Here is a 13,783-nt window from a genome sequence, read left to right as displayed (position 1 = left end):
GTTTGTAGCCATACCTTTAGGTATAAAGAATGGGTTTGTAGCCATACCTTTAGGTATAAAGAATGGGTTTGTAGCCATACCTTTAGATATAAAGAATGGGTTTGTAGCCATACCTTTAGATATAAAGAATGGGTTTGTAGCCATACCTTTAGGTATAAAGAATGGGTTTGTAGCCATACCTTTAGATATAAAGAATGGGTTTGTAGCCATACCTTTAGATATAAAGAATGGGTTTGTAGCCATACCTTTAGATATAAAGAATGGGTTTGTAGCCATACCTTTAGATATAAAGAATGGGTTTGTAGCCATACCTTTAGATATAAAGAATGGGTTTGTAGCCATACCTTTAGATATAAAGAATGGGTTTGTAGCCATACCTTTAGATATAAAGAATGGGTTTGTAGCCATACCTTTAGATATAAAGAATGGGTTTGTAGCCATACCTTTAGATATAAAGAATGGGTTTGTAGCCATACCTTTAGATATAAAGAATGGGTTTGTAGCCATACCTTTAGATATAAAGAATGGGTTTGTAGCCATACCTTTAGATATAAAGAATGGGTTTGTAGCCATACCTTTAGATATAAAGAATGGGTTTGTAGCCATACCTTTAGGTATAAAGAATGGGTTTGTAGCCATACCTTTAGGTATAAAGAATGGGTTTGTAGCCATACCTTTAGATGTAAAGAATGGGTTTGTAGCCATACCTTTAGATATAAAGAATGGGTTTGTAGCCATACCTTTAGGTATAAAGAATGGGTTTGTAGCCATACCTTTAGGTATAAAGAATGGGTTTGTAGCCATACCTTTAGGTATAAAGAATGGGTTTGTAGCCATACCTTTAGGTATAAAGAATGGGTTTGTAGCCATACCTTTAGATATAAAGAATGGGTTTGTAGCCATACCTTTAGGTATAAAGAATGGGTTTGTAGCCATACCTTTAGATTTAAAGAATGGGTTTGTGGCCATACCTTTAGATATAAAGAATGGGTTTGTAGCCATACCTTTAGATATAAAGAATGGGTTTGTGGCCACACCTTTAGATATAAAGAATGGGTTTGTGGCCACACCTTTAGATATAAAGAATGGGTTTGTAGCCATACCTTTAGATATAAAGAATGGGTTTGTAGCCATACCTTTAGATTTAAAGAATGGGTTTGTGGCCATACCTTTAGATATAAAGAATGGGTTTGTAGCCATACCTTTAGATATAAAGAATGGGTTTGTGGCCATACCTTTAGATATAAAGAATGGGTTTGTGGCCATACCTTTAGATATAAAGAATGGGTTTGTAGCCATACCTTTAGATATAAAGAATGGGTTTGTGGCCACACCTTTAGATATAAAGAATGGGTTTGTAGCCATACCTTTTGGTATAAAGAATGGGTTTGTGGCCATACCTTTAGGTATAAAGAATGGGTTTGTAGCCATACCTTTAGATGTAAAGAATGGGTTTGTAGCCATACCTTTACATATAAAGAATGGGTTTGTAGCCATACCTTTAGATGTAAAGAATGGGTTTGTAGCCATACCTTTAGGTATAAAGAATGGGTTTGTAGCCATACCTTTAGATGTAAAGAATGGGTTTGTAGCCATACCTTTACATATAAAGAATGGGTTTGTAGCCATACCTTTAGATGTAAAGAATGGGTTTGTAGCCATACCTTTATATATAAAGAATGGGTTTGTAGCCATACCTTTAGGTATAAAGAATGGGTTTGTAGCCATACCTTTAGGTATAAAGAATGGGTTTGTAGCCATACCTTTATATATAAAGAATGGGTTTGTAGCCATACCTTTAGGTATAAAGAATGGGTTTGTAGCCATACCTTTAGATATAAAGAATGGGTTTGTAGCCATACCTTTAGATGTAAAGAATGGGTTTGTAGCCATACCTTTAGATGTAAAGAATGGGTTTGTAGCCATACCTTTAGGTATAAAGAATGGGTTTGTAGCCATACCTTTAGATATAAAGAATGGGTTTGTAGCCATACCTTTAGGTATAAAGAATGGGTTTGTAGCCATACCTTTAGATATAAAGAATGGGTTTGTAGCCATACCTTTAGATATAAAGAATGGGTTTGTAGCCATACCTTTAGGTATAAAGAATGGGTTTGTAGCCATACCTTTAGATATAAAGAATGGGTTTGTAGCCATACCTTTAGATGTAAAGAATGGGTTTGTAGCCATACCTTTAGGTATAAAGAATGGGTTTGTGGCCATACCTTTAGATATAAAGAATGGGTTTGTAGCCATACCTTTAGATGTAAAGAATGGGTTTGTGGCCATACCTTTAGGTATAAAGAATGGGTTTGTAGCCATACCTTTAGGTATAAAGAATGGGTTTGTAGCCATACCTTTAGGTATAAAGAATGGGTTTGTAGCCATACCTTTAGATGTAAAGAATGGGTTTGTAGCCATACCTTTAGGTATAAAGAATGGGTTTGTAGCCATACCTTTAGATGTAAAGAATGGGTTTGTAGCCATACCTTTAGGTATAAAGAATGGGTTTGTAGCCATACCTTTAGGTATAAAGAATGGGTTTGTAGCCATACCTTTAGATGTAAAGAATGGGTTTGTAGCCATACCTTTAGATGTAAAGAATGGGTTTGTAGCCATACCTTTAGATGTAAAGAATGGGTTTGTAGCCATACCTTTAGGTATAAAGAATGGGTTTGTAGCCATACCTTTAGATGTAAAGAATGGGTTTGTAGCCATACCTTTAGGTATAAAGAATGGGTTTGTAGCCATACCTTTAGGTATAAAGAATGGGTTTGTAGCCATACCTTTAGATGTAAAGAATGGGTTTGTAGCCATACCTTTAGATATAAAGAATGGGTTTGTAGCCATACCTTTAGGTATAAAGAATGGGTTTGTAGCCATACCTTTAGATATAAAGAATGGGTTTGTAGCCATACCTTTAGGTATAAAGAATGGGTTTGTAGCCATACCTTTAGATATAAAGAATGGGTTTGTAGCCATACCTTTAGATGTAAAGAATGGGTTTGTAGCCATACCTTTAGGTATAAAGAATGGGTTTGTAGCCATACCTTTAGATGTAAAGAATGGGTTTGTAGCCATACCTTTAGGTATAAAGAATGGATTTGTAGCCATACCTTTAGATATAAAGAATAGGTTTGTAGCCATACCTTTAGATATAAGCCGTACAATGAAACAGGACTTCCTTACAATAGTGGATACATGGTGATCAAAGGACAGTTCGTTTCCAGTATAAGTTCCCATATATCTAACTACAGGATGCATTTTCAGGGGTGTCTTGTCAGTATAATAGTCACAAGGGGAGTCATACTTGCTAAAGGATATGATTATACACTTCCTGCCATTACGTTTTAGTACATGGTTTTGAACGTTTTAGTACATGGTTTTGAACGTTTTAGTACATGGTTTTGAACGTTTTAGTACATGGTTTTGAACGTTTTAGTACATGGTTTTGACACCAGCTATTTGTTTGAAATAGGCCCACTTGTACTATCCTGCTATCCTCTGGGCAGTTTGTAGTTTTCTATAAACCTGGGTAGTCACAAACTCTTATCATTAGCTTTGACCTCAGAGAGGTAAATCCCAAAGAGGACTGGCTCAAGGATAGACTGGGGGTACTCCACTAATTGCAGATCTTTTAGAGAGGTAGAGTCAGTATTGTCAGGATACACCAGCATTTTAGTCAGAGACAGCTTTTATACTGCACAAAATGCCAGCATTGTAAAATCAGTGTTAACACTTTAGTCATTTTAGGCTCAGAATACAATGCATTATGGGATACATACACTTTTAAAATGACATTGCAATACAGAAGTTTAAAAGTGGCAATGGCTAAAGTAAACATGTTCAGTATATGCAAACTCTAGCAATACACTAGCTTTACTTTTCATCACAGGTAAAAAGGCATTTTTTTAGTTCTTAGTCTAGACCACTTTACTTTTTTAATGAATCAGCACCGCCAGTCTAGGAATCCAGCAATATTATTGTAACTGGGAGGTATGCTGTGAAATGAACATCCCCTTCCAATGTGGTTATACTGCATACATGCTGACATCTCGGTATGAGTTATAGGAGATACTAAAAATCAGTGAGTGCCTATGATGATAGCAAAACCTGTTATTTTCCTATCATGATTCAGCCTGTGGTTTTATAATTTTAAGAGAAAATAAGCCATGGCCCAAAAGTGACTAACCTAACTTAGCCATCAGAGACCTTATAAATGGAACTTAGGCCTAAGGATGTGTTTTTTCTTCAAAAAATATGAATAATTTAATTTTTAAATAGTTAAGAAACTGAAATGCACTCCATATTGCATTCCACGCTGACTGAAGAGTAGAGTTCTAGCCACTTTGCAGTAGAAAATATCATGCTGGGCAAAAGAGTCAACAAGATAAGGCTGCAGCAGCATTCATACTCTTAAAAACTACATTCAAAATGTACATTTGTTTTTTTAAATGTGAGTGACAACCAGGAGCAGAATTAACATATCATGCAAATACAGAATGCAAAGAGTTACCTAAGAAAGAATGCATCATGCAATCAGCATTTTGAGAATGTAAGAAAGAAAGAAAGAAATGTACATCTGTATAAATTCAGACACAAAATAATGATAAATATAAGAAATACATGCAGACTTCTGCAATGCAAACAGTTTTGTGAGCTAAAACTAGCTCATGTTAAGACTGGATTCATTTTGCCTCACAGATGTGGGCATTTTTTATGCCTTGCTCTTTTATTATTTACTTTGTTGTGTTTGGTATTGCTTAGGGGAGGATGACTTTTCATGCATTACACCAATCTTTGGCACTCATGAGCTCAGACGAGAATTCAGCACATGCACATCTGTTATTCTTGGCTTTTGCTGACTGTGTTGTGAGAACCTCTGCTACCACACTATATTGCTTTACAATAAGTAAAGTATCCCCAAGTTCTTCATTTAAATCTGGTCAGGCTTACTGTGATGGTTTTATTATGGGCGAGTGTGCAGTTACGTTTTTATCCAAAAATCATTTAACTGGTTAAGCAGCTAGCAAAGCAGTGTGATATATTTTTGTCATCAGCTTCACTTATTCTAGACTCTTTGTTGTTACAAATATAAACTTTATCATTTTGATAAGGTAAGGCACAATATTTAGGAAATGTCAGGCAGCCCCAATCACATCTGTTGGACAACATTATTAGCAGCTTTAGTTGTACTACCCCACCCCGCGCTGTAATTCATGATTCATAGACTGTAGTTCTTTTTTTCTAGGCAAAGTACTATTATCACACATTAAACTAGCCAGAGGGAAATGTAATATGTATACATGTCTGCTAGTCTTGGCTTTTATTAATTGCTGTGTTATTTTCTGTGGTAGCCAGACAAGTTTGTTTTAAGTCAGGCATTTCAGCATTTCAGTCTCTTTCATTTTGATTTAAATGTTGCCTACGGTACTGTGTTGTATTATGTGCAGTTGTGTTGCCATTTAATTATTCTGTTATATTTACTGTTCAGTGATCAGAGGGGGTTAAAGAGAGCTGGAAATGTTTGCAGTAAAAAGCAGCAGGCATGCTACTGTTAACAGCAATTAACAGTTATTGTACAAGGAATGACAGAAGCCAATACTTATTGTAGGACTTTTCTGTTCACAGTGTGGTGGACTTTAGATTTGAATAACTGTAAATAACAGTACAAAATGCATGGGAAGCAAACTAATTTTTATAAATTATAGCTAACGGATACTAGACTGAGCCTTCCTTTTTTGAGTTTTATATGCCATGTTTCAGTAATTCTGCTTTAGTCCATCATGTTATTCTGTGCAATTGCAGAAATGCAGCTCCATTTTTCTACAGTAAATACATTTAACTAAAGCTGCTTTATTATAGTCCACTGATTTGAGGAATGATTTTCAAGTTCATTCTTGACAATTACTGTCCATGGGCCAAGTGGACACATCTATAGCTTGGTGTTGCTCTACGTAGTAATTGGCATATATCAGAATCCCTGTGCACCACATTTACCTGCGTCTGTGGATCTGAAGGCTACTTAACCTGAATAAGAGACCCTAGTGTTTTATTGTCTCAGATAATGTCCTGAGAAAAATCACTGGCATCAATGCAATATGTGTTTTGAAAGTACAGTAAACCAGAACAAATATAATTATTTCTGTGTATTAAAGAGTAAAACAAAGTTTAAATAAAGGTTAGATAAATGTATAACATAAGATTAACCATGCAGAAAGTATTTTTTTTTTGCTTGGAAAACTATACTGCTTAGAAAGAGTAAGAAGTTCTGCAAACGTCTTACAAATACAATTTGTGCTGTCTTTAAAAAAAAAAATGAGCACACTTACGGAAAACAAAAACTTTTATGATATGAATGTCTCAAAAGTCCTCTTCTTAGCAATGGGCCTACAGTAACAAATGGAGTGATAGCAAATGAAGCCATATTACTGCAGAGCAAATAATGCATTCATTACAGGTGCTCAGTGGGAAATGTATTACATCTCTGCATTACTGCTTTAATCCTAATGGATTTTTTTTTTCTCATTGCTGTCTTTGCAGGCAGACCAGTAATGATAGTTGTTGAATACATGGAGAATGGCTCTCTCGACTCCTTTCTACGGGTGAGATGTCATTTTTTAACTGACATTAGAATAAGAAATGTTTCTGAGCAGGGATTTTAAATCATTTGCTATAAATTAATTTTTGCCTAATGTTATTCATGGATTTTGAAGACGAGTCTTGGCTTTTCTCCTGGGGTGCATTTTCTACATATAATAATACTGTTACTTCAAAGCGTGAGCATATTATGGGAAAAAAACGTAAGAAAATATGTGAACTTTGAATGAAATTGAAGAAGCCGTACAAGTGTAGCTCCATGGCTTAGCAAATGTTTTTCAAATCACACCTCTGCGAAAGACAAGATAAATGAATACCCTAGAGGGCAATGTGGAATACCAACATTCTTTAAACCAGTAATAAAAATGTCTTGATTGAACTGTTCAGAACCAATGAGGGGCAAGAAATGAGTGCACACAACAAATAATGTGATCAGCAAAAAAAATGTCTCTTACTTTTAAAACACTGTAGACCAAAATGAAAAATGGTTCATGTTTTCTGACTGTTCATAATGAAGGGAGTAGACAATAACTTTAGCCACCCAACATCCTTTAATAGCTTGTTTTGGAAATAGTAGAAAGGAAACACAATCACTAGATTTATAGATTCAATAGATTTTACTGTTTTTATTCATAACCAGCATAACACCAGTAACACAGACAACAACATGTGAGATCATCTCACACACACACACACACACACACACACACACACACACACACACACACACACACACACACACACACACACACACACACACACACACACACACACACACACACACACACACACACACACACACACACACACACACACACACACACACACACACACACACACACACACACACACACACACACACACACACACACACACACACACACACACACACACACACACACACACACACACACACACACACACACACACACACACACACACACACACACACACACACACACACACATGCATACACACACACACACACACACACACACACACACACACACACACACACACACACACATACACACACACATCCCTGTCATCTTTCACTCTTTCACCCACCTTCGTCTCGCTGTATATATGCTCCAGCTTCTTCACTTATAGTGAGATGATGCATGCTTTATAATAAGGCATAATTATTTTGATGTAGTTATTTTGTAGAGTATGTCAAAACTGTTTTTATGCTTATTGATGTTGGTTATATACGTTAGTGTCCTTTTACATGTGTTTGTGTTTTTCTACTTTCTCTAGGTCATGTAAATAATACACCACCAGTTCAGTCCAGTGTTGTAGGGATGTTAGGGAGTTTCAGCCATGAATCCTGCTTACTTATACAAGTCTCTATAAAAGTTTAGATTCTTCAAGTGATTTCAGTGAAGGGTGTGGACAAGGAGTAACTAATTATGCAAGTGGAAGTTACTGGAATGTACTCAAACGTCATGCTTACATTAGTAACTAGAGAGAAGCAAGTGCAGTTGTGGCCTACATAGCAATAATAATAATAATACTGTGTGCTAGCCATGTAGGTCCACTGGACATATAGTCCCTTTCCAGGAAAACCAAAGAAGAATGCATAATGGTTATGTGACTAACTCAAGGTCACACAGTAGGCAAAGGAGGCCTCTGTACCACAGGAACTTCTCACAGCCTTAACCCCTGTACTAACCACCAGTATGGTTCGTACAATATCAAATAAGAAGGGTCTCTGTGGCTGTGCCCCATACTGTATTTCATTGGGGGGGGGCATAACATAAAGTCCCTTGACTTAAATAAGAATAATATCTGATATTTCAAAATATACAGAATGGGACCACGCAAATGTTTTTATCAGGAATGTACACCTGCTGGCAAGATCTGCTCCATTTACACAAGAGACTGCATTATTTACCAACCATTTACCAACCAAGCATTATCTGTGGCCAACTCAGTGGCAGTATTGCAGACCTGAATTCAAATCTTATAAGTTCCTACTTTTATCTGTCTACCTATCTATCTATACAGACAGTTATATTATATAAAATTTAGTAACCTACATTCTGATCGAATCTGTTACTGTCAAGCAGCATATGACCTTCCAGACAGTGTTAAATAGCTATGTCAGTGACTGTCTCAAATAATGAATAGAGAACATTGACATTGGAATAGGGCAACATAAGACTGCAGCACACTCCAAAAGTGATAGAAAACTCCAGCGCATGGCACAAAACCTCTCCAAAAACTTCCCCAGTAACAGTAAACTAAAGGCAACCACATACACTAAATAAATAAATAAGTTGTGAACATAATGTCAGATTGGAAGGGGAGGGAACAACATCTTAAACAAAAAATAAAAAATCCCTTGTGCGCACAGTATTGAACCTGCAGTACTTTAAATCACAGGTAAAGCTCAACGCCACTACATTAGCAAGAAGCTGGCAGGTCTGTAATGTATTCTGGTACTTCAGAGGTAACATTGCTGAAAATGAATGGTGCAACCTTATGTTTTCCCGTTCTGATGTTAATGTTCTTTATTGGTTATTTCATACAGTCACTGATATGAATGTGTGACAGCATGCTGCTTAAAGATAGGCAATTTGACTGAAAGTTAGGAAGCCACAAAATTTGCACACTTACATGAATACATAAAATTAATAATAAGAGAAAGAAAAATGAATGGTGATTAAAAAGTACCTCCTTCTACCAAAAACAAGAAAAGAAAAGAAAAAAGGAAAAATTAAATGATTATCTTTCATTGTTTTTTTTAATGTGAATTCTACTAGCTTGTTAAGTAATTCAGTCCAAACGAAAATTCTGTAGAGATGAATCCATTCCATGCTGCTATGGTACAACCTTTTACTCGACAGCTTTGCTCAACCTATCTAAACACGATGCTAAATGTTTAGGATCACAAGGAAGAACAACTCATGCTACTTTAATTAACTAAATACCTAAATTCCTTTATGGTAAAACTTGATTACATTTCCAGAAATATTGATAAAGATCCACAGGCAATGTCTGACAAAGGCCAACATTTTGGTGAAGCAAAATAAGCCATCAGATATATTCATTAGGGTAGACAGTGAACAGTATTCAACTTTTTTATTTGAATGGATGCATTGTGGTAAGAAATGTGTATATTAAAAATCTGTTTCAATGCAGATAACCACGATCCATCACCAAAATTTACTTTTAATGCTTGTTCCCATTCTTTTTAATCCAGAAAGATTTTCATAACATTTGGCATAATTTATTTTCCTCTATACTCCAGAATATATTCTATAAACTTTATATCTTGTTCTGTTGTGTGCTAAAAGATGGCAGCACACTGTGAAGCAGCATCTGCTCCAACTCAATGTGTAAATATCCATCTAATATCTTGTCAGAAACTACAAAAGCAATGAATACAGGTAGGGAAATGGACACAGGGTTAGTCTATTGCTGAAATACCTTGCTAGGCCTTCAGTTTATGGGCTCGGCATGCAACTGGCTTACAAGGGTCTGTGAGGCCTAACAAAGTCAGAGAGATAGGAATCTTGTCTAATCTAGACTCAGAGTGCTGTGTACAACAAATTCAATGTACATTACACCTGAAAGAAAGAGACGATGAAAGAGATGTGAAAGATCTAGGAAAAGAGGAACTAGAGCTGGTATTAATGTCAGGCTGAAAGGACACCCCTACAGACCTGCACTCCCATCTATCATGCTAGCAAGCATTCAGTCCCTGGAAAACAAAATGGAGTACATAAGACTGGACCTAAACATGTATAGAGAGGTAAGGGACTGTTGTATGTTCATCTTTACAGGAACCTGACTAAATCCTAGTAACAGTGACAGTACTGTTCATGTCGATGGGCTATTTTTATTTAGAGCAGACAGAAGCTAGGCCCTTAGTGGCAAATCCAGGGGAGGTGGAGTTTGCATTTACATAAACAACAACTAGTGCTCAAACTGTGAGAAAGTCTCAACCCACTGCTCCGAGAATATAGAGTTTATGACAGTAAAATGTAGACCTTTTTATCTGCCGAGGGAATTCTCAGCTATTATCATGTCAGCTGTATATATTCCTTCAAGTGCAAACACAAATGAAGCACTGCCCACACTGTACCAGTCAGTCAGTGAAATGCAGAACAAAAACCCTGATTGTGTTTATATCGCACCTGGCAGCTTTAACCAGGCTAATCTAAAAACAGTTCTACCACACTACTACCAGCACATGGACTTTGCCACCAGAGGTGCCAACATGTAGGGTAAGGTAACACCAATGTCAAACAGGCATTCAGAGCAAACCCTGCCCGTACCTTGGAAATTCGGATCATCTATCCATTATGCTGAGTCCAGCCTACAGGCCACTGCAGATCAGCACACCAACCTGAAAGAGTACACTGAGTCAGTAGTAGGATTCATATCAGTGTGTGGATGATGTGATAGTCACAAAGAACATCATCACATGTGCCAACCAGAAACCCTAGCTCACAACTGAAGTGTATATGCTCCTGAGGGCATGCAATACAGCCTTCAAGTCAGGGGATAAGGAAACCCTCAGGTCAGCCAGAGCAAGCCTGAACATGGGAATAAAAACAGAAAAAAAGGCATATTTTCAGAAGATACAGAGCCACTTCAGTGACCTCAGAGACTCAAGGTGAATGTGGCAAGGCATACAATCCATTACAGATTACAGGCCAACATCAGCATAGTGCGATGATAATATTGACTTCCTCAACAAACTAAACACCTTCTTCAACAGGTTTGACGAAAGAAAGAACACAACTGCAATGAAAGCCCCTACCAATCAAGGGGTTGAAGTACTATGTGTCAACCCTACTGATGCTAGAAGAACTCTGCACAGGGTTAACCCAAGGAAGGCGGCTGGACCCGACAACATCCTGGGATGGGTGCTTAGAGAATGCGTTGACCAACTGACACTTGTTCTTACAGAGATCTACAACATCTCACTAAGTCAGGCTATCAAACCCAAATGCTTTAAAACTACAACTATAATACCTATCCCGAAGAAGTCCACACCATTGGACCTAAATGACTATCGCCCCCATACCACTTACCTCTGTAGTAATGAAGTGCTTTGAGATGCTGGTCAAGCACCATATCACATTCAGTCTCCCTACATCATTAGATCCATTCCAGTTTGCATATTGACCAAATTGCTCCACAGAAAATGCTATCTCAATGGCACTTCACTTATCCATGGCCCACCTGGAAAACAAGAATTGTTACTTTCAAATGTTTATAGACTTTAGCTCTGTCTTCAACGCAATGATCCCCGAACACCTGATAAAGAAACTTGACCAACTGGGAATAAACACACCCCTATGCAACTGGATACTGGACTTCCTCACAGACAGACCTCAGACAGTATGCGTTGGACATAGCACCTCCAGAAGCATCACTATGAATACAGGGGGTCCACAGGGCTGTGTACTGAGCCCTCTGTTGTTCACCTTATTGACTCAGGACTGCATAGGCAAGTTCAGCTTGAACCACATCATCAAGTTTGCAGACGACACAATTGTTCAGGGGGACAGTATGTCGGCAGAAGGAGCTTTTGGGATAGAAGCCGGGCTTTCGGGAAAATTCCCGCTGGTCTTTGGATGACTGCGGCGATGTCGCGCCGTTAGCTGGCAGCATTCAGGTAAGTGCCATTCGCTGGGAGCTTTGCAGTCCCCATAGATTCAAAAGTGTATTTAGCTTTGTTTATACTGGGATGTGTGTATGGTGCTTTTGGTAAAAGTTTATACTGGTTTGTGTGTTATGCTCAAATAAATTGTGTGTGTATGGTGCTGTATGGTGCTTTTACATTGTGATTTATAATTTTTTGGTGTGTGTGTGTGTTGTGTGTATGGTGCTTTGATGTGTGTGTGTGTGTGTGTGGTGCTTGCCCTGTGTTTTTGGGTGGGTGGTGTGTGTAGGTGTGTGTGTGTGTGTGTGTGTGTGTGTGTGTGTGTGTGTGTGTGTGTGTGTGAAAACAGCCCATGGTGCTTTGGTGGTTTTAATAAGCTGAGTACTCTGTTTTGATGTAGAAGGCTTACATACTGGTGTGCCAAAGGGCGGATGTGAGTTTGTGTGTGTGTGTGTGTTGGTGAAGATTTTGATGCAGAGTGCTGTGGTAATTTTGCCATCCATTGCTGTATTGACTTATTAAGAATCTCCTTTTCTTTTGATAATAGATTTCCTCTTGCAATATTATTACTACTTATCATTCCTCTTTAATATGAAAAATATCTAATATAAGGATTAAGTAGCAAATCATTTTATTTTGGAGGCAGATTATATAAAGTTGTGATTTTCATTTTAGACATGAAACTCTGTAGAGATTGTGCATAAAACCGCTCATTTATGACTTACTTCAGAGATTGTACATTAATATGAGGGATGACGGACTTTTTGTGCATATTTACTGATATCATGGACTGTAGTAGAATTGCATTACTGATAAAGGTGGACTGTAGAATTGCGTTTGTATTTACTTACTTTTGAATACTTGGAAATTATGTATATTTAATTTCAATAATGGTGGACTGTAACATTGAGTATATTTACTGATAAATGTTCTGTAAATGCAAGTAGAATGGACTGTAAAATTGGCGGCAGTATTCCTTTGGAAGCTTACTGGAAAAAATTCTGCAACAAATTGCTTACTGGTTAATAGAAAAATTGTATTGCATATTAAATAATTGAAAACTGTAATGAGGAAGGTACTACAAATAATATATGTATGTACTAGGAATATAAAGGAAGTGATTCAATGCCTAAAATTATGTTTTATCTGCCACTGTTCTCTATATGTTCTTTGAATACTGGAAAATATTCAAACAAATGAAAATGGAGTTTCATGTGATGTATGAATTTTGAATGCTAAGCTTCTATTGAATGATCGTACTTTGAGAGAATAGATGAGAAGTTTGTTTGTGTTGTAAATGATTTTTAAAATTTAACAAATGGAAGTCCAACTCATCATAGACAAAATAAAGCTTGCATTCAAAACTTTCATATAGTCAATGAAGTAAAATAGTATGGGCAGGCAAGTTTAGAAATGGAGTTTTCATTGTGAGACCATATAGCTTTTTGTGGGGGCAGTAAATCCTAGATAGGTGCTAAAATGTCGAACTATACTCCAAACCGTCCAGACTCATCAAGAAGAAAAATCAGTATGCGATCCAACTTTATAGTAAATGAAAATTTG

General features: G+C 37.1%; 1 protein-coding gene across 1 annotated transcript in view; it reads left to right on the top strand.

The window, feature by feature from the left end:
• EPHA6 (EPH receptor A6) overlaps positions 1-13,783 on the top strand; it is a 4,848,151-nt gene that overhangs the window by 4,374,454 nt on the left and 459,914 nt on the right. The window contains exon 12 of the mRNA XM_044072160.1: positions 6,544-6,605. Coding sequence (XP_043928095.1) covers positions 6,544-6,605 — 62 coding nt within the window. The remainder of the gene's footprint in view (positions 1-6,543; positions 6,606-13,783) is intronic.

This window comes from Protopterus annectens, chromosome 5.part0 (genome assembly GCF_019279795.1).
Source record: "Protopterus annectens isolate FY-2018-M chromosome 5.part0, PAN1.0, whole genome shotgun sequence".
Classification (NCBI taxonomy): Eukaryota; Metazoa; Chordata; order Ceratodontiformes; family Protopteridae; genus Protopterus; species Protopterus annectens.
The sequence above is the reverse complement of the archived record's forward strand: the minus strand, read 5'-3'. Positions and strand labels throughout refer to the sequence as shown.